This window comes from Lutra lutra, chromosome 1 (assembly GCF_902655055.1).
Source record: "Lutra lutra chromosome 1, mLutLut1.2, whole genome shotgun sequence".
In the NCBI taxonomy this organism is placed as follows: Eukaryota; Metazoa; Chordata; class Mammalia; order Carnivora; family Mustelidae; genus Lutra; species Lutra lutra.
The window spans coordinates 165,679,442-165,699,550 of record NC_062278.1 but is presented as its reverse complement, the minus strand read 5'-3'; the positions used below and the strand labels follow the sequence as shown (position 1 = coordinate 165,699,550).

Below are 20,109 nucleotides of genomic sequence, written 5' to 3'. Positions count from 1 at the left end.
TGCATGAGCTCTGACTTAGCTAAGTTACTAAAAATCCACATGACTCTCGGTGAGACACTGTACGGTTTATGCAAGAGGGGGTTCCACTCCCAATCGCTGAAATAGCATGGTTCCATCCTTACCGAACTGTGGCAAGTTCTTCCATTCTGAGTACCTTCTCATCTCCCTCGGGGATCTTGGGAAAAGTTTCAAACTCCGCTGGGTGAGAATATGATAATATTTATTAGCAAATGGACTTCCTGGTCCATTCTAGTTCCTTAAGAAATGAGGGTCCTTTACCCATTTTGTAATGGCAGTCACCAAGCAGCGGTGAGCATAAAAAGGCTGGTTAATAATAAATGAGTAAATGAATGAATATGCACAGACTAATGAGGATTATTTGGATAAATGGAGGCAAGAGGAAGCCACCAATTTCTTATATAACACCCCATGGAGGGTGGAAAAAAAAAAAAGGAAAAAAAAGTCACTATCTATTCAGTTGTCTAATTTGGCACTGTTTACATCAGAGAATACTGAAAACACTCCCAAGATCCCTATTCCCCATCTACAGAGAATCTGTCAATGCTACCAGCAGATGAAAAATTATGGACACCACAAATGCAGTTTATGCAGTTCTTTAGTAAATAGGTTCTTAAGTAAATAGGAAAGTGCATGTAGGGACATATTCATCTCAGAATCTCAGAATACAAAAGTATGTATCCAGAACAATCCTATCTATGTAAAAAAAAAAAAAAAATCTTACAACAAAGGAATTTTCCATAACATAATAACCAAAATATTATAATGCTTGTTCCTGGTGATAGAACTATAGATTGTTTTCCCTGCTTGTTTTATATTTTTCCATAGTCACTGACTTTTCTAAAAGCAAACCACACATATGTAACTTCTACAGTTAGAAAAGTTTTATAAGTCATTAAATAAAAATTAAACAAAGAAAAAGGACCAACCACAAAAAGTGATTCCTGCACTGAGAGCAGTGATGCCTTCCAGAATGAGCCAGCACCAGCAGGAGTTGCTGATACACAGGAATGATACCAGTGTACATGCACGACACCAGCAACACCCATTTATCCCCTTCCCTGCCATCAATTTCCCCCAACTTGTTCACAAAGGTCATCTCCACTCACCACGCAAAGACTTGATGTGTTTTCCTGCTTTTTCTGCTTTATCTCGTGCATCCTCCTGGTTCCACTCCTCTTTGATGTGTGGGGCCTGTGCAGACAATCTTCTCTGATTTAAAACCAAACTTTTCACTTCTTCTAGAAGACAGGAGAAGAACCATTGACTCAAACCAATCAGAAATACTTATGGAACACCTTCTACGTGTACAGCACTATCCTAGGGCTATAGAAGGAACAGGCGGATAACAGAGGCAGGGCCCCTGCCCTGCAGGAGCAGACTCCTAGGCGCTGCTTCAAAATGCCAGGAAACCCAAACCTCAGCTGGCAATGGCTTCTTCCAAACAAGACCATTAAGTACTTGACATGCGTCCTTCCATTTGATCATGGCACTTCACGTGAAGGAAGGCACTCCCACTTCCATTTTACAGGTGGGGAGTATGACACTTATGTAATTTTCCTGTGGTCAGAGAACTGGTACTTACTGAGCTAGAACTATCCCCCAGGGCTCCTCGCAGCCAGCTAGGGAGATGAGCCCTCTCTCCTTCATTCTATCAATACCGGACTCCGTATGCTTGTAGCAGCAACCAACATGGGAGGAATAATGAATGCGGATAATGGAAGCTACAAGGAAGAGGTGAAGAAAAGAAGAGGTGCGACTGGATTCAGTGTTTCAGGACAGGTACTGATTGTGGAGAAAGAAGGAGGCTAAGAGCCCACTGGGTATGGCCCCATAGCTCAAGGCAGGGCTCACAACCAGGAAAACCCTCGTGTTTTCAGGGACCAGAAGTGAAGGTGAGAATAGCGGTGAGAAAGGAGGCTTGGGGAACAAATTAGAGAATGCCTTCAAGGCCAGACTCAGAAAATGGACCTGGTTCCCCAAGCCACCAGACGGCCATAAAAAGGTGCAGAACAATGGAGTGCCAAGGTCAAAGCAGGGCTATAGATAAGTCAGGGAACTGCAGTAGGAGAGGAGATGGGAAAGAGACTTAAATGCCGAGGCAGGAGCCAGCTGAGAGGCAGAGAGTCCCAAAGGGCCCCACAGAGGCAGAGACACCAATCAGGTGTTGGTTGGAGGGACAGCCAAGAGCTGAAGGCATAGCTGGGGTCATGCATGACTCTGGGGCTTCGTGAACGATGCAGTCTTTGTCCAATAACTGAGAAACCAAGAAGCTGAGGAGGTTTAACAGAGGAGGAATGTTGACTTTTGATGGGATGTTCCATTCGAGACCAGCAACAGGTTGAAAATTAACCAGTTCAGGCAGGGGACCTATAGTTCATCCAGATACATTTCCTATCCTCTCTGGAACATGAGCCAAACCTCTCAGGTTGTTGCTTTCCTCCCACAGACAAGAGTTTCAAGAAGACAGCTTTTAAGGTGAAAAAAGGACTTAAGACAAAAAGCACACCAGATGCATTTTTATTAAAATGTTCTTTCTACTTACACACAAGACGCACAGATAAATGTTAGCAATGACTGCCTCTGGTCCAGGCATCATGTTATCTTAGTTCTTTCTCCCTTGTGCTAGTCAATTTTTTTAAGGATTATTTATTTCAGAAAGAGAGAGAGAGCGTGTGTGGGGAGGGGCAGAGAGAGAGACACAGACCCCCACCCCACCAAGACCATCATCCCACAACTCCAAGATCATGAGCTAAGCTGAAATCATGAGGCAGACACCCAACCAAATGAGCCACCCAGGTGCTCCTGTGCTAGTCAATTTCTGAGTTGTTTTACATAGTGAACATACACTGCTTATGGAAAGAAATTATTTAACATAAGAGGCAGTGATGTCAGGTGTGAGATAGGGCTTGGGGAAGACCAAGTGCTATCATTTCAAGTACACTCTCGAAGGCCCATGGCCCTCCCTGCAGGGCCTAGAGCACACTTCCTCCTTCCTTTCCTGGCCAGTAGATTTCATTTACCTTTCCAGACTTGGCTCCCATGGCCCCATACACCTGCCGCAGCACCCGTGCTCCAATGTGAGCTCACTTCAGGGCACATGTTTACCAGAAATTCTGGTTTAGCAGCTCTGGGGCAGACCCTGGGATCTGCACTTGGGCAGCATTTCTTTTTTCTTTCCTTTTTTAAAAAAAATTTTCTATTTCATTTCTTTTCAGTGTTCCAGAATTCATTGTTTATGCACCACACCCAGTGCTCCATGCAATACGTGCCCTCCATAATACCCACCACCAGGCTCACCCAACCTCCCACCCTGGGCAGCATTTCAAACGCATCTAACACAGGTGGTTTTGAACCCCATGCTTTGAAGACATGGGTCTTTCCTGGGTCCAAGTAAGAAAAGTCTCTTTGAATGCCATTTTCTCATACAGAAACCCTACAGTGAGTAGTTTAGATATAAACCAGTGATTCTCAGCCAGGGGTGTTTCTGCTCCCCTCCCCAGGAAACATTTGGCAATGTCTGAAGAAAAGTTTGGTTGTCATAACTGGGAGGCTGCTACCGGGATCTAGCAGGTAGAGTCCAGGACGGCTCCCACAGCAAGAAATGATCTGAACCAAAATGCCAATAGCACCAAGGGTAAGAAAACCCAGATATAAGTGAAAGATGAACAGTCAGAAGGGCCAAGTGTCCGTGCCAGAAAGCCTCCCCAAGAAGTCAGGCTGGAAAGCCGGAGAAAGCAGAGGGTTCTGCTAGTCACAAAAAAAAAAAAAAAAATGGGTTCTGATTCTGGCACTGCATACACTTCAAGCAGGTGTCAGTCTCCTTTGCTCACTGCAAAATAACTATACTTGTCTGGAGCCACCAACAACAGTGATAATGGTACCAGACTCCATCCATTCTCAGATGCACATTGCCATGACCTTTTCACGTTTCTCAAAACTGGACACGTCTTACAATTAACGCCACAGCATAGTTTAATTGGCAGCATTTTCGTTTTTAAATACAGACAACACACACTCTCTCATTGCTGGGGGCTGGGTACACTCCCATTACCCTGCCTTGAGGCATATAAGTAGAGAAAGTGGGAGGGTGCCCAACGTCATTGGCTAGTTCAAGATGGGAGACAGGTTGAATTGAGCTGACTGACTTCCAAGCCTGGATCTTTCCACTCTCCCTAGCTCTCCTTGGAGGTGAGCTCAAAAAGAGACTTTCTGGCATTGATAAAATATTCACCTAGGGGCACCTGGGTGGCTCAGTTGGTTGGGTGTCTGCCTTTGGCTGGGGTCATGGTTTCAGGGTCCAGGGACAGAGCCCTGCATTGGGTTCCCTGCGCAGCGGGGAGTCTGCTTCTCCCTCTGTCCCATCCCCTGTTTGTGCTCCCTCTCTCCCTCTCTTCTCAAACAAATAAATAAAATCTTTAAGAAATATATTTACCCAAATAAGAATCTAGAGGGTCTCTATGAAAAGATTAATATGGTTGTCTCAGGGTCATAGGATTCTTAAGTTTTCTCTTGTTTCGTGGTGTCTTTTTCGTCAGTGAACACCCAGTATGGGGCGCCCGGGTGGCTCAGATGGTTAGGTGTCTGCCTTCTGCTCAGGTCATGATCCCAGGGTCCTGGGATCAGCCCCACGTCGCGCTCCCTGCTCTGCAGGGGAGCCTGCTTCTCTCTCTCCCTCAGCCTACCTCTTCCCTTGCTTGTGGTCTCTTGCTCTGTCAAATAAATCAATAAAATCCTTAAAAAAAAAAAAAGACAAAAAAAAAAAACCCAAAACACCCAATACTCAGCCAGGAGACAAGCCAGTGGGAAACCCACGTGTGAGTGCTGCCTGGGGACAGGAAGTCCAGAAATGCAGCGGAGGTAGAGGTGGTGAGCACCGCACATGCACAGACACCGCACACCCTCAGACACAACTCCAGGGGGCGGTACTTCCAGAAGCTCAAGCTTGTCCTGGAGGGACTGACACCCAAAGCCACATGTGCCTCAGGAAGGTGGGATGAAGGAAAATAGGGGACACTGGCTTTGATCCTACTCCTGGTGAGAAATCACACGCCAGGAGAAGTGTTTCAAATAAAACAGATACCCGGGGTGCCTGGGTGGCTCAGTGGGTTAAAGCCCCTGCCTTCGGCTCGGTTCATGATCCTGGAGTTCTGGGATCGAGCCCCGCATGGGGCTCTCTGCTCAGCGGGGAGCCTGCTTCCCCTTCTCTCTCTGCCTGCCTCTCTGCCTACTTTGATCTCTGTCAAATAAATAAATAAGATCTTTAAAAAATAATAATAAAACGGATACCCAACTTACCGAAAGATCCCGTATCTTCGGAATACCCAGTATTCTTTAACCGGTAATACCGGACTTTTCTTGAAACCTTGTCCTTTGCGTCCCAGACCTTCAAGGTTATTTTGTGAAAATTTATTTTCTTGAGTAATTCCTTCGTCACGTTGATGTTAAAAGTTTGGGTCCATGACACCCAGACTTTGTCCCCTTCATGCCACGGCCTCACTGTCTATATAAAAGAACACCAAGAGACTTTAAGTGTGCAGGACTGGGGGGCTTAGCAGCCTGAGGTTACCCACCCTCACTGGCCTTGCCCTCCAGGGCACTGCTCTCCACCTGTCTGCCTTCTGGGCCTGGCGCTCCCCATCTCCCACCTCACGTCAGGAGATCAGTGTCCTGGCCAGGGCCCTGTCACACTTCTGGGTTTATCGGAAAAAAGACAGAGTCAAAGCAATTACCTGCCCATCCTGCCCTTTCCAGTGACTTCCAAGCACTGAGCCAGAGTTGGGCCACAGGCAGGCGGGTGGGTATGTGTGTGTGTGTGCGTGTGTGTGTCCTAGCAGGCAGGTGTGCTCACACCTTGACACACGGGGTACTCACGCAGAGAAGGAAATCACAAGAGTGGCAAAATGTTTCAAAACACCAAAGAAATGACTAGAAAAAGATATCTAAATGGAAAGTCCGGTAATGGATATTATTAGGTCGGTGTGGACTCTCATTCAGTAGGTTTGGGGTGGAACACAATATCCTGCATTTCTAGCAAGCTCCGAGGGGAAGCAAGTGCACTTTCCGCCATAGCAGACTCTATGCGAGGTACACACACACACACCTTTACTCCTGAATCCAGGAACACTTTGGCCACCAGGGGAAACAGCACCATGTCAACCTTTTTAGGCTCAGCATCATCTGGCAGAAGGAAATACTCAATGTGGTAGTAACGGCGAAACTTTGCAGCAGGTTTGTCCATTTTAGGGTGTTTCTTATGTTTTTCCATCAAACCTGTATATTTTCCTTTATAACCTAGAAGACATGGATTTAATGAGTCTTGGCTGAACCTCACATGGGAAAGCACATCCATCGCCACGGTTCCCTGCAAACAAGAAAGAGCCTGATGCTATGGGAGGCCGCCCACCCGCGTGCTGCTTGTCCAACCTGGGGGGCTGAGAGGCAGGTCCGGGCCCCCTAGCCAGTGGAGTAACAGAGGGCAGAAATCCACTGCATGACGCTGAGAGCATGTGCCTCCTTACATTTTTCACCTGTGGCACTTTGCCTACCTCCCCCTGGTCTTCGAGGTATAGAGTTCAAGTCACCAAGAAGACAGGTCAATTCTAAGCATAGTATGTGTCTAACCGAAGAGGCAAGAATGGATAGAACTACAAGGAGAAGCTGAAATTAATCTTCAGGGGGTAGTGCAAGTAGACCAAAAAATGTCTATCAAGGTGGAGTTCTTTTCTCTGCCCCTGATCTTAGGGGTCCAACCATGGGACTTGCTTTGTCAAAATACTGTGAGCAGGTGAGAGGTACCCGAAGGCCAGAAGAGTTCTTGGATGTCTGGGCTTACTCTCCCAGGTGTCTCTGCCTTTCCACAGCAAGACTGTGTCTGGCTAAGCCACATGTCCCGGAGGAGGATGAGAGACACGGGGAGCAGAACAGAGCCACCGAGGGAAGCCTAGCCTGGATCCGCTGACCTGCTCATCCAGGAGAACAAGGGATTCCTGTTTGGGGCCCCTGACTTGGGGAGTTGTTTGGGTTTGTTATGCAGAATTTGGGGGGCAATAGATAATCGATATATCCAAACACTCAGAGATTTTCATTCAATACATCTGAGAACTTAAACAAGGAATCTGGGGACGCACAGGCAGCTTATGTGAACCAATTCTGTAATCTCTTCCTCATTCATTCACCTGCTTTTTAGGGTTGAGAGGATTAAGCACGGGAAGCCTATTTAATCACCTACTTGCCCGGCCCACAGCAGGCCCTAAAATTGCAGTTTCCTTCCTGACTTCTGCTGTTGGCATTGGACACCTCACTTGGGGAAGCCAGTGGAGGGAGCTCAGGTGCCCCAAACTTCTGGGGGAAGGTCATGGGCGCACCCCTTTTTGCAGAGGGTGTTGGGATTCTGCTCCAGCACTTACCAGTGTTCACTGGGAAGGCCAGTGAGATGATGAACTTGCAGGGGACAGTCTGGGGCACATCGGAGTTGAAGGTGCTTGCAAGCCCAAATGAGGACTCGCTGCTGCACGGGTGCTCAGAGTCCGACTCCTGGGCTTGGGCTTTGACCTTCAGGTACTCCTCCACATCACACTCACTCCCAGACTGGTAAAAGCTGGCCATGGAGGACATGGGCCCCATGCTCACCGGGTCCTCATCCTCCCACTCCCAGGCGTTCAGCGACATTCTGCTGAGCACCCACGGGCCTGACACTCCTGGCTGCAAGAAAATAAAGGAGCTGCTGTCACCTCCTTCTGTTCCCAGGAGGGAAGCCCTGCCTCTTTCAGGATGACCCACCTTCCCATCCCTTGTCCTGTCCTGGGTTGAACGGACATTGCCTGGCACGCAGTAGGTACTCAACAATGAACCACTGAGAATGGTGGCTTGCAGTGATCGGGAAAACAAGCAACCTCAGCTTCTCCAGCTTGAGTCTCTATCCTCCCCCAGTCCCAGCTGCTCCTCCTTTCACAAGTCAATCACAGACACTTCCAGAACGCCAGCTCCAGGTCAGTGCAATTACCCAAGGACAGAAAAGCTGGGAGAGAACCCTGTGCTTCCTTCCACCAGGAGAAGCGTCGGGGTGAGAGCAGGGCCAAAGCACAGATGAGTTTGCAATGTAGGGACAGGCGAACCGGGCAGGAGGACAGCGCGTGCAAGGGTCTGATGAGGTCAGAGAGGGCGAGAACCCCCGAGGCAAGGCAGGAATGGGCCCTGAGGGCTGGGTTCAGGGCACAAGCTCAGGGTCCGTGGAGGAGGAAGGCCGGCTAACGTTTTGTTTAGAAGGGGGTGCCCAGCTGGAGCTGCGGGAGAGGGACCTTCGGTACCTGAGAGGGGTTGCGCTGGGCAGCAGCCTGGGCGTCACGGCCGCTAGGCGAGAAGGCTCCAACGACGCAGCCTTGCTGACGCCGGCAGGAAGGCCCACGGGCCTGGGCTGAGCCAATTATGTTTGACCGTTGCTAGGAGACGGGCAGGGTTCCTGGGGGCGGGACTTCCCGCCTCCGCCGCGGGTCGACCCTTGCACAGACAAGGTCTGGCAAAAAGGTATATCCAAATTCAGAAACTAGTTGCCTCCTTTCATTCACTCATTCATTCATCCACTCATTCATTCAATCTTTGAAGAACTCCTGCTCTGAATGTGAGCCCCTATTACACGCCTAGCCCTTCCCTACAGTACAGGGAACAGGGATTTCTGCTTCCCCTATAGGGCCATCAACCCCCACTTCCCATTCTTCGATAAAGGCAATGGAAACAATGGGCTCTGAAAGCTCTAAAAACTACCCCATTTCAAACCTCTTTCACACGGACTCTGCTTCTGTCGCTGAGGTCCTTAAAATATCGTGAAAATTCTGTTCTCATCTCAGAGATGAGAAAACTGAGGCTCAGATTGGTGGGGCGACCTGCCTGAGGTCACACACAGGCAATTATGTGGCAGCAGCACTGGACTGAAATCCAGACTAATTCCAAAGGCTGTTCTGGTCTGTAAACACCCTCCCCACCAATCCCCCCAGCTGAGAGAAAAGGCTAGCTGTTGCTCCCAATGTAGATCACAGAATACCCAAGGGGCTAGGGTGCAAGGACACATCACGGGGGTAACTAGCAGAAGGAGGCAGGGGCAGGCTTCATGGAGGAGGTGACAAAAGCCAAACATTGGGGTTTGCCAGGCAGTGAAAGCAAGAGAAAATATTCCAGGCAGAGGGAACAGCATATACAAAAGATCAGAGGGGAACCTGCATGACAAGTTCAAGTAAGGGATGATGAGGCTGGAGTGGTGGGCAGAGCCCCTGGTACACAGGTGTGGAGGGCAGGCAGGGGTCCAAGACTATGGGCAATGGGGAGCCACATTAGGTTTTCTAAGGGAGAGCAGCTCCACTTCACACAGGTCATTTAGGAGAATGGGAACTGAGGCTCCACACATGTAACTCTTGGGGAAACTGAGGCTCTGAGGGGAGATATCACCTACCCAAGTCTAAAGAGAAAAACTGTAGCAGAGCTGGAACTGAAACCCAGGTCCCCTGCCTCCTACCTCCTTCCTCCCTAGACTACTCCCAGGGGCTGAGGGAAGCCCCTCCTAAAATACTGCCCATCAGCTGGTACTCTCCAACATTCCTCAGGTTGAATCAGCCTGGGGAGGTTAATAAATAAGGGCAGATTAGGGACACACCCACAAGAGCAGGCCTCTTGCTCCTGGGGTCCCCCCTGCTGGCCTGAGGCTGGTTTCCTTCCAAAGGGTCCTTGGTCACACTATAACCCAGGGCAGCAGCCAGTCTCTGCAATGTCTCCAACAGGGACAGCTCTGAGCTCAGGATTGAGGGACCTTAGGTCTTAGACAAGGGCCCATTGCCTGGTCCTAGATATGCTTCAGAATCACCCAGGAACATGGAAATTTTAATCCCGAGGCTTCACTCCAGACCTTCAGCACTGATTCTCCAGGAACAGATTGTATTTTCCAAAGCTAACCACCTCAATAGATTTCCTCCCACAAGTTCTTCTTACAGAGTGATGTTGGCACTCCTCCCATCCAGTAACGGGTCTAGGCTCTTCCCCCTTGAACCCAGAGAGACGTCTGTGATCATCTCAGACAATATAGTATGGCAGAAGTGACACCATGACTTCTGAGACCAGCTCGTACAAACTCCATGTAACTTGTACCATGTGCCTTGTTCTTTTGGGGACCTCATTCTAAGAATTCAGCCACTATGTGGGGTGCCTGGGTGGCTCAGTTGTTAAGCATCTGCCTTCAGCTCAGGTCATGATCCCAGAGTCCTGGGATTGAGCCCCTGCATCGGGCTCCCTGCTCAGTGGGAAGCCTGCTTCTCCCTCTCCCTCTCCCCCTGCTTGTGTTCCCTCTCTCTCTGTCGCTCTCTGTCAAATAAATAAATAAAAATATTGGGGGAAAAAAAAAGGATTCAGCCACTATGTTATGAGGAAGCCCAAGCAGCTACATGTTAAGTCCACATGTAGATACTCTTGCCAGCAGTTCCCAACTGACCCCAGCCTCAACCACCAGACACACCAGTGTGCCAGGCTTCAGATAATCCCAGCTCCCGGCCTTTGAGCTGCCCCCACTGATACTGTGTGTAGCAGAAACCAGCTCTTAGCACCAAGCCATCCCCAAACTGCAGATTTATGACCAAAGTAAATTACTGTTGTCTTAAGCCACTAAGGTTCAGGATGATTTGTTGTACAATAAATGACTGGAACAGAACCCATATTTTTCAAAGTTACCTCCACCAAGATTCTGTCGCACAGCCAAGGTTTAGAACCACTGCCCTGAGAGAAACGGTGTCCCCAGAGGTCACAGGAAGGAGTGAGGAAAAAGGTGTGCCACCTGGTATTCTGGTGTAAGAGGTGGGTCCACAACCTCACCTCAACCAAGATGGCTTCAGGACAGGCAAACTCAAGGCATAGAAAAAAGGGTATGTGTTCTGGTTGCCTACTGCTGCGTAACAAAGCATCCCAAAACTAACGGCATAAAACAACAGCCACTTTGTTTTTTACAGTTCCATGGATCTGCTGGGTGAATATTCACTGGTGGGGCCCGGGGGTGTATCATTCTGTATCAATAGGGCTGGAAGGTCCAAGATGTCCTCATGTGTCTCACAGTTGGTGACCTTGGCTGGGGACCCCTTCAATTCTCCCTCCCCCACCATGTCACCTCTCCTGCTCCATCAGGCTGGACTAGCTCCCTCAGAAGACATTCTCAGGGCAGGGGTCCAAGAAAGCAAAGGTGTAAACTACAAAGCCTCTTGAGACCTTGGCTTTGAAATGGTGCCGTGTCACTTCTGCCGTATCCATTGACCAGAGCAAGTCACGAGGGCCAGCCAAGAGTCAAGAAGCTGAAGAACCTACTCCATGTCTGGATAGGAGGAAGGGCAAAGCCACATTACAGAGAGGCAGCCCTCGGATAGGAGCAATCCGAAGGCACTCAGTGATGGCGTCCTTCTTTCTCTCATGATAGGGGAGCCCCAGAGCTTCCATGGGTTCCCAGAGGCCTTTTGGAAGTTCTCCCAAGCCTCTGGCAGTTGGGCACCTATTTGGGGAACAGCTGTACCCATCTTCTCCTTGTCATCTCTAACACCCCTTTTTAATAGCTCTATTGAGGTATATTTTATATCAAAAAATTCACCCATTACAAGTATAGAATTTGATTATTTTAAGTAACCTTAACAAGTGATGAAATCATCACCATAAATAAGTTCTGGAACATTTTCATCTTCCCAGTAAGACCCTTCATGCACATTTACAATTAATCTCTGTCCTGAGCCCCAGCCCCAGGCCAACACTAATCTACTTCCTATCTCTACAAATGTGACTTTTGGGGCATCTGGGTGGCTCAGTCGTTAACCGGCTGCCTTTGGCTTAGTTCATGATCCCAGGGTCCTGGAATCAAGCTCAGCATCGGGCTCCCCGCTTGGTGGGAAGCCTGCTTCTTCCTCTCCCACTCCCCGTGCTTGTGTTCCCTCTCTCGCTGTCCCTCTCTGTCAAATAAGTAAAATCTTAAAAAAAAAAAAGATCATTCTTTCCATAAACAAATAAATACATACATAAATGAATTCGTAAAATGTGACTTTTCTAGAAATTGCATATAGATGGCATCATATGACACGTGGCTTGGCTCTGCGACTGGTTTGTTTTGCTTAGCAGAATATTTTTGAAGTTCATTCATGCTGTGGCATTAATCAATCCTTCATTCCTTTTTTGTGGCTGAATAATGTTCCATCATGTGATATACCACATTTTTGTCCATCCGTTCATTGGTTAATAGTCACTGAAGTTGAACATTTAGTCATTTATGAAAAATGCTGTCATGAACACAGCCAGAAATGTCTCTGCATGGACAGAGTGTTCACTGCGCGGACAGATGTGTTCACTTCTCTTGGGTATGCTTGGAATAAAATAGTTGGGTCATGTGGTAGTGATGTAGGTTACAAAGGCTAAACAAAAAGAATTCAATTTCCTTACTACTTGAAGCCCACTGACAAACAAGTCCTTGAGACAGGCAGAGTGACCTTCCTCTAGGAACTCAACTGCCTTGTCGTTAATACTTTGCTAGAGGCAAAAGGCAACCTTAGCTTAACATCAGCCAGACTTCTAGGATTCTGTAACTCTGGTTTTACGTATAAAAATTCCTTTGGCAGTCAACCAAACCAAAAGAAAACTGACAGAATGGGAGAAGATATTTACAAATGACATATCAGATAAAGGGCTAGTATCCAAAATCTATAAAGAACTTACTAAACTCAACACCCAAAGAACAAATAATCCAATCAAGAAATGGGCAGAAAACATGAACAGACATTTCTGCAAAGAAGACAACCAGATGGCCAACAGACACATGAAAAAGTGCTCCACATCACTCGGCATCAGGGAAATACAAGTCAAAACCACAGTGAGATACCACCTCACACCAGTCAGAATAGCTAAAATTAACCAGTCAGGAAATGACAGGCATTGGCAAGGATGCAGAGAAAGGGGAACCCTCCTACACTGTTGGTGGGAATGCAAGCTGGTGCAGCCACTCTGGAAAACAGTATGGAGGCTCCTCAAAAAGTTGAAAAATAGAGCTACCCTACGACCCAACAATTGCACTACTGGGTATTTACCCCAAAGATACAGAACTAGTGATCTGAAGGGCTATGTGCACCTCAGAGTTTAGAGAGCAATGTCCATGATAGCCAAACTATGGAAAGAACCTTGATGTCCATCAACAGATGAATGGATAAAGAAGATGTGACACACACACACACACACACACACACACACACACAATGGAATACTATGCAGCCATCAAAATGAATAGCCATTTCCAACGACATGGATGGAACTAGAGGGTACTATGCTAAGCGAAATAAGTCAATCAGAGAAAGACAATTATCATATGATCTCACCGATATGAGTAATTTAAGAAACAAGGCAGAGAATCATAGGGAAAGAGAGGAAAAAATGAAACAAGACAAAACCAGAGAGGGAGACAAACCATAAGAGACTTTTAATCATAGGAAATCAACTGAGAGTTGCTGAATGGGAGGAGGGATGGGGGGGCGGGATAGCTGGGTGATGGACATTGGGGAGGGTATGTGTTGTGGTGAACACTGGGTGTTGCCTAAGACTGATGAATCACAGACCTGTACCCCTGAAACAAACAATATGTTATATATTAATTTTTTTTAAAAAGACTTTTAAAAATTCCTTGGAAACTTCTTTTATCTCTACCTCCCCCAGCCAAGATATATATTGGCAATCACCCTCCAAGCACATGACTCACCAATATACATCTGAAGGGTCTCATGACTAAGGATTTACTAGATTGTAATAAATAACCTTTCCAAGCAACAGCTGGCCCTTCAGGTCCTGAAAACCTTGTTTCCAAAATTCCCTAGAGACTTATGCTGTCCCTAACCACCCCCCCAACTTGGAAGTATATGATCAGTCACATGTCACAACCTAACACAGTTCCTCCTGCCCACCAGTCCTGTCCCCTCGCTTTAATAAAACCTACCTTTCTGCACCAAAGACGTCTCAAGAATTCTTTCCTGACCATTTGCTCCCGAACCCCAGTATTTCCACATCAGCAGTTTCATGCTTTCTCTTTTTGGAGAAACTGCCAAACTGTGTTTCCAAAGTGGCTGCCCTATTTCATGTTCCTACCATCATAGTACGAACACTGCTGTCTCTCCATCCTCTCCAGAAACCACTTCTTGTCAATGTAACTTCCCATGAATTCTCATGAGTGTGAAATAGTATCACACTGTGCCTTTATTTCGTATTTCCCTAATGACTAATGATACTGAGATCTTTTCATGGACTTATTGGCCATCCACATATCCTCTTTGGTAAAATGTCTGTTCCTGTCTCTTGCCCCCTTTTCAATTGGGTTGTTTTTCTTCTTTCTGAGCTATAGGGGTTGTTTGTAAAGTTTGAATACAAGTCCTTTATGGGATCTGTGTTCTGCAAATATTTTCTCCTGGTCTCTCGCTGGTCCTGTCACCTTCTTAACGATGTCTTTAACACGCTGTCCGAAATGCAAAAGTTTTGAATTTTGATGACGTCCCGTTTACTGATTTTTTTTTTCTTTCTTGGACCATTCACTTTGTGTTGTATCTAACAAATTTTTGTATTGTTCAGCCCGATTTTTAACAGAAGTAAAACTTGGTGCAGATCTACTAACCAAGACTCCTGAAAATATAAAAGCTTTGTCACTAAAAAACGATAGCTCACAGACATTCCCAGACACTCCGGGGACTGCACAGAATGACAAAAGCTTTCTGAAAAACAGTTTGACAGTATCAAGAGCGCATGGAAGGTTCTAACTCCCTGGCCCTGTAGTAATCACTGGGGACACAGAGTCAACAGCTCACAGTGTTGTTTTCATGGAGAAAAACTTAAAAACACCTTGAGAAGCCTCCCTGGGGTCAATGAGGTACCTCACCGCTCAGTAGTTAGAGGGAACCCGAGTGGTGTTGCAGAACATTTGCGAAGGATTATGCATGATGGCAAAGCTGTTTAGGAGGTACAGTTGACAAAGAAAGATCCCCGCAACAGCATTTCAACCATGTTTCTTTATGTTGAGCTTAATGAGCTGCAGTTCACATCCTGTAAAATTCATCCTTTTTAAGTGCTTTGACAGATGTATATGGTCATGTAAACACCACTCCAGGGAAAGTTCTTTCATGCCCAAGTGCATGGAAAACACCTGGAAACAAATAGAGCTGAAGTATCGGGGGTCCTCTCTCCTGGTGACGATTCATTAAAAAAAAAAAAAATTAGCGTTTTTTTCTGGGCTACTTAAAGACATTTTAAACAATATTCTTTTTGAAATGGCTCAAACAATAGCTAACTGACTTCAGAAAATCATCTCTTTGCCGGGGCTTCTGCTCTCCCCCACACAGACCAGACACACACCCATCCCCCCACACACCCCTCTCCACACACCCCCCACCCGGCTCAGACAAAAGAGCCCAGGAGACCTCTAAGTTTGCTCACTTCCAGCCTTCAACAAAAACCTTGTGGGTCCGACCGGAATGATTTCAGAGGCGCCTGGTAACACTGCCCCGCAGACAGACAGGCCTGACAGCGCCCCATTATCCACCCTGACTTCCCTGGCCCCCCGCTGAGCCGGGGAGGGGGTGGTATGTGGCGGGGAGCAGAGGCCCAGGCAACGCTCCAGGGCAAGATATTTCAAGGCTTTCTTTTCAATGTTGACTGGCCCAGGAACGTTACTTTTCAAAGGATTCCCTGGCCTCCGAAAGTAGTCCCCAGCTGCAGCACCGTCGGGGGTGGGGGGAGGGCCGCAGTCTGGCGGCGTTGCGGGCTCTCAGCACTCATGAAATCAAATCAGATTCAACTGCACAGAAACAACTGGGAGGTCCAGAGCCAAGTTCCAGAATCCTGTCCTAAATGTACACAGGCCATGGGGCTGCAGGCCTAGAAGCTTCTACAGTCCCGCTGGGGGTCCAATCAACTACCAGCCTCTCGAGTCTCCCTGATTCCAACATCATCAGCTGAATCAAAGACACCCAGTCCCCCCAAGGCCAACTAGAGGCCATCTTCCCATTTGATGCAGTGAGTTTACGCCAACAAACGTGTGTTCATGCGAACCAAGATTATTAGTGCCTACGCTGTGCCAGGCCCCTGCAGGGACAGAGGGGCCCCAGGTTCCTAGCCTTGGGAAGCTCACACCTCGTGTGAGGCCACAGACCAAGGCGTAACAGCTGCCTTGAAAAAATATGCATATTAAATAATTCAAATAAAAAATATACGTATCATCTGTAGGCAAAGAAAAATACGTGGAAGGCTACACACACCACCATTCCCAAGGGCAACCAGGGAGGCCACTGAGAAGGAAGCTGGAGACTACTTGAATCCTTTCAATGTGCCACACACCGGTCCAGGGGAACTGACGAGGACTGCTACCGTCATGGCTGACTGCGAGTTCGACACAGGGAGAGAGACAGCACACACAGGAAGACAGAGTCTTTTGGGGTCACCAAAGCCCTCACTGAGGAGGTGATGGCCTGAGGAGGTAAACATCTGGGGGAGGCAGCTGCAAATCCCCTGAAGTGAGTTAGAAGAACAGGGAGGAGGTGGGAGGGGGGCGCGGCAATGGCAGGAGATGAGAGGGAGGCTGGGGGGTGGCTACGTGAGCACTTTGCCTTCAGTCCCTGGGAGAGGGAAAGCATTAGGGGTTCCTGAGCAGAGAGGAGGGGATCCTCCAGCTACAGGCAGTTCTTGGCGGAGACTGCTGCAAGAATACAGGTGAGAGACGCTGGGGGGTTGGCTCAGGGTGTTCCCCGGGGAGTGGGACGGGGGAGTGGGATTCAGGATGTGTAGTGAGGGACAGCCTGACAGCCTGGGTGCCGGGTGTAAACACAGAGAAGAATGGAAGATGGCAGGAACTTGCTGAGGAAGGCCAGGGGCCCAGTAAGGTGAGATGGAGGACTGAGAACATCCGTGTTACTTTTTTTTTTTTAAGAAAAATAAACTTAAGAAAAAAAACTTATTTGACAGAGAGAGACACAGCAAGAGCAGGAACACAAGCAGGGGGGAGTGGAAGAGGGAGCAGCAGGCTTCCTGCCAAGCAGGGAGACCAATATGGGGCTCCATCCCAGGACTCTGGGATCATGACGCAAGCGGAAGGCAGACACGTAACAACTGAGCCACCCAGGCGTCCAACATCTGTGTTACTTAACCCGTCAGGAAACACACGAAAACATGGCTGCTGGGAAGGTAAATGGTGCAGCCATCATGAAAAACAGTTTGGCAGTTCCTCAAAAATTAGAGCATAAAACTAGCCTCCAAGCAAAGGTCTCACTCCTAGGTCTACACGCAAGACAAATGAAAACACGTCCATGCAAAAACATGCACACGAATGTTCCCGGCAGTGCTATGTAGAACAGCCAAAAGGTGGGAACGACCCAAATGTCCATCAGCTGATGAACAGAGAAGCAAAAACATGGTCTAGCCGCACAATGGAATATTGCTCTGCCATAAAAAGGAAGGATGTAATGATATATGCTACAGGGTGGGTGAACCTTGAAAACATTACTGTTAGTGTTTTCAGAAATGGGCCAGTCACATATTATATGATTCGATCTATACAATATGTCCAGAATAGACAAATCCATAGAAACAGAGAGTGGTGGTTGCCTAGCGCGGGAGGCTGGGGGAAAGGTGAAGGAGAAAATGAGCTAACCCGTGCAAGGGTTTTGGGAAATGAGTGATGAGAACTTTATGAAGTTAGATTGTGATGGCTCTAGGTTTTAGAAACGTACCAAAAGCATTGATTTACACCCTTCAGTGGATGAATTTTATGATATGTAAATGGTAAATAAGGTGTGTCCGCCCCCAAAGAAAGAACCTTGGCAAAAAGAGAAATGTTACAGCAAAGGCTAAGCATTCTTGATCTCCAGAAATAACCGCTGTGTCAGTTTTGAATCCCTCCATCTTTTTCTTTTTCTTTTAATTTTTTTAAAGGTTTTATTTATTTAGAGAGAGAACGTGAGGAGGGGAGGGGCAGAGGCAGAGAGAGAAGCAGACTCCCCACTGAGCAAGGAGCCCCAAGGCGGGTGGGGGTGGTGGGGGTGGGGGAGGGCTCCATCCCAGGACCCCCAGATCCTGACCTGAGCCAAAGGCAGGAGCTTAAACAACCGAGACACTCGGGCGCCCCTGCTTCCATCTTTTATGATGCAGTTACATACGCATGTCCTTATGGAAAATATTTAATACCCTTTGGTGCGGTTTTGTTGTTATTGTTACCGAGGTCATAACGCGGTACAGAAGAGGCTGCAAATTGCTTATTTCACTCATCCCTTTTCGGTGATTCATCCTGGCTGATGCACTGATGAGTACCAGGCTGTCTAGTTTGTCCGTACTATAAACAATGATGCAGTGAACATCCTGTGCACGTGTCTTTTCCTAAGGCAGGAGCCAAGAAGTGACATTGAAGTAAAACTTTTTGTCAAAATGCTATTGCTTTTATAATAAAAAAAAAAAAATATATATATATATATATATATATATATATATATGTCCAAAATGGCTGGGGAGAAGCATCTAACCCCTTCCCTTGGGCAAAATCTACAAGAATGAGGAGGGATTTGCCAAAATAAATAAATAAATAAATAGCCAATTCTGGGATACTGCAGCCCAGGAGACAGAATTTTAGTGCCTTTTCAAATTCCAGGATTTAGCATTTAAATTCCTAGAGTTATACAGGAAGCCAGATTCTGCCCTTCTTACATCCAAAGACGGTTCAATAAAGCCTGTCTCTGGCTCCAGCGCGGCTGAATAACCGGTCCCAGTGCAGGTAACAGGTGCAGGACAGCTCGTGAAAGAGAAAGGAAAAACAGCCTAGGTCTCCCCTGAGAAGGTGGTTTTTCTTCCACCTTCCAGAAATGTGCTGTAAGGCACCAGAGAAAACGTTGGCCAAACAGCCCCGTTAGCATAACCCCAGCTCAGAGACGGAACTCAGGTTGCATCGCCAACTCACCATCCACAGGCACAAAGATGAAGGCTGGAAACCACTTTTCTATCCCCGCCTCCCCCACCCCAACACCCCACCAAACACACACTGAGATGAGAGAACGAGCGTCCATCTCAGATCGACTTCTTACCAGCGGGATGTCCCCAAAGCAGTCCACTTAACTTCTCCAACCCTGTCTCTCTGCTCTAGTTTACTGCGTGAGCCTCAGCACCATCTACCGTGGAGAGACACGTGAAGCTGGGAACCCTGTATCTGAACATAAAGGGAGAGTGGCTTCTGCGCACCTGCGCCGGGAGAGGGCGGTTAGAGCCAGCTCACTGGGCTACCCTCGAAAGACTTTCCCGGGAGAAAGTGGAGTGACACGTGGGCTTGGGGGACACGCCCCCAACAAAACAGGAGCTGGCAGCTACCCTCCCAGGCCTCCCGGACTTCCTATCCTGCGCCCACGCCTCGCGCGGGTCCCAGGGCCAACTCTCAGCGCAAGGCGGGTGGGACAGACGGTGCGCGAGCTGAACGCCGACAGAGCCGGGAGTAGGAGGGGGAAAGGAAACTCCAGGAACGCCCCGGGAGTGACGAGGGGAGAAGAAAGCGGGGGTCACCCGGAGAAGCGACACAGAGAGACGGATCAGGTCCCCTGCCCCAGCCTCCTCCAAACCAAGCCGAGTAAACACAGACGCCCCGCCAAGCCAGCAGCTGCTGGACACCGCCCTCCGCGCCGCTCCAACCAGACCGCGACCGCTAAGCCCCTCCTTTTGAAGAACTCTGGGCCCGCCCCCTGGAAGTGGAGGGGTGGAGGGACTGGGGGAGCGACGCGCCGCAGCGACGGAGCCGAGCGGCCGGGGCCGGGAGGCCGGCATGGAGGGCGCGGCGGGGGACCCGTACCGACGACCCGCGCGGCGCACTCAGTGGCTGCTGAGCGCCCTGGCTCACCACTATGGGCTGGACCGCGGCGTGGAGAACGAGATCGTGGTGCTGGCCACCGGCCTGGACCAGTACCTACAGGAGGTCTTCCACCACCTGGACTGCCGTGGCGCTGGCCGCCTGCCCCGTGCTGACTTCCGCGCTCTCTGCGCGGTGCTGGGGCTGCGCGCCGAGGGGGTCGCCACCGGGGAGGCCTCCGGGGA

At 48.5% G+C, this 20,109-nt stretch overlaps 1 protein-coding gene across 1 annotated transcript in view; it reads right to left on the bottom strand.

Annotated features, from left to right (window-relative positions):
- The window catches only part of CFAP92 (cilia and flagella associated protein 92 (putative)), a 99,069-nt gene that overhangs the window by 62,556 nt on the left and 16,404 nt on the right, over window positions 1–20,109 (bottom strand). Inside the window, exons 6-10 of the mRNA XM_047743485.1 lie at window positions 7,428–7,718; window positions 6,122–6,312; window positions 5,317–5,521; window positions 1,128–1,259; window positions 123–198 (exon numbers count right to left, since the gene is read on the bottom strand). Coding sequence (XP_047599441.1) covers window positions 123–198; window positions 1,128–1,259; window positions 5,317–5,521; window positions 6,122–6,312; window positions 7,428–7,718 — 895 coding nt within the window. The remainder of the gene's footprint in view (window positions 1–122; window positions 199–1,127; window positions 1,260–5,316; window positions 5,522–6,121; window positions 6,313–7,427; window positions 7,719–20,109) is intronic.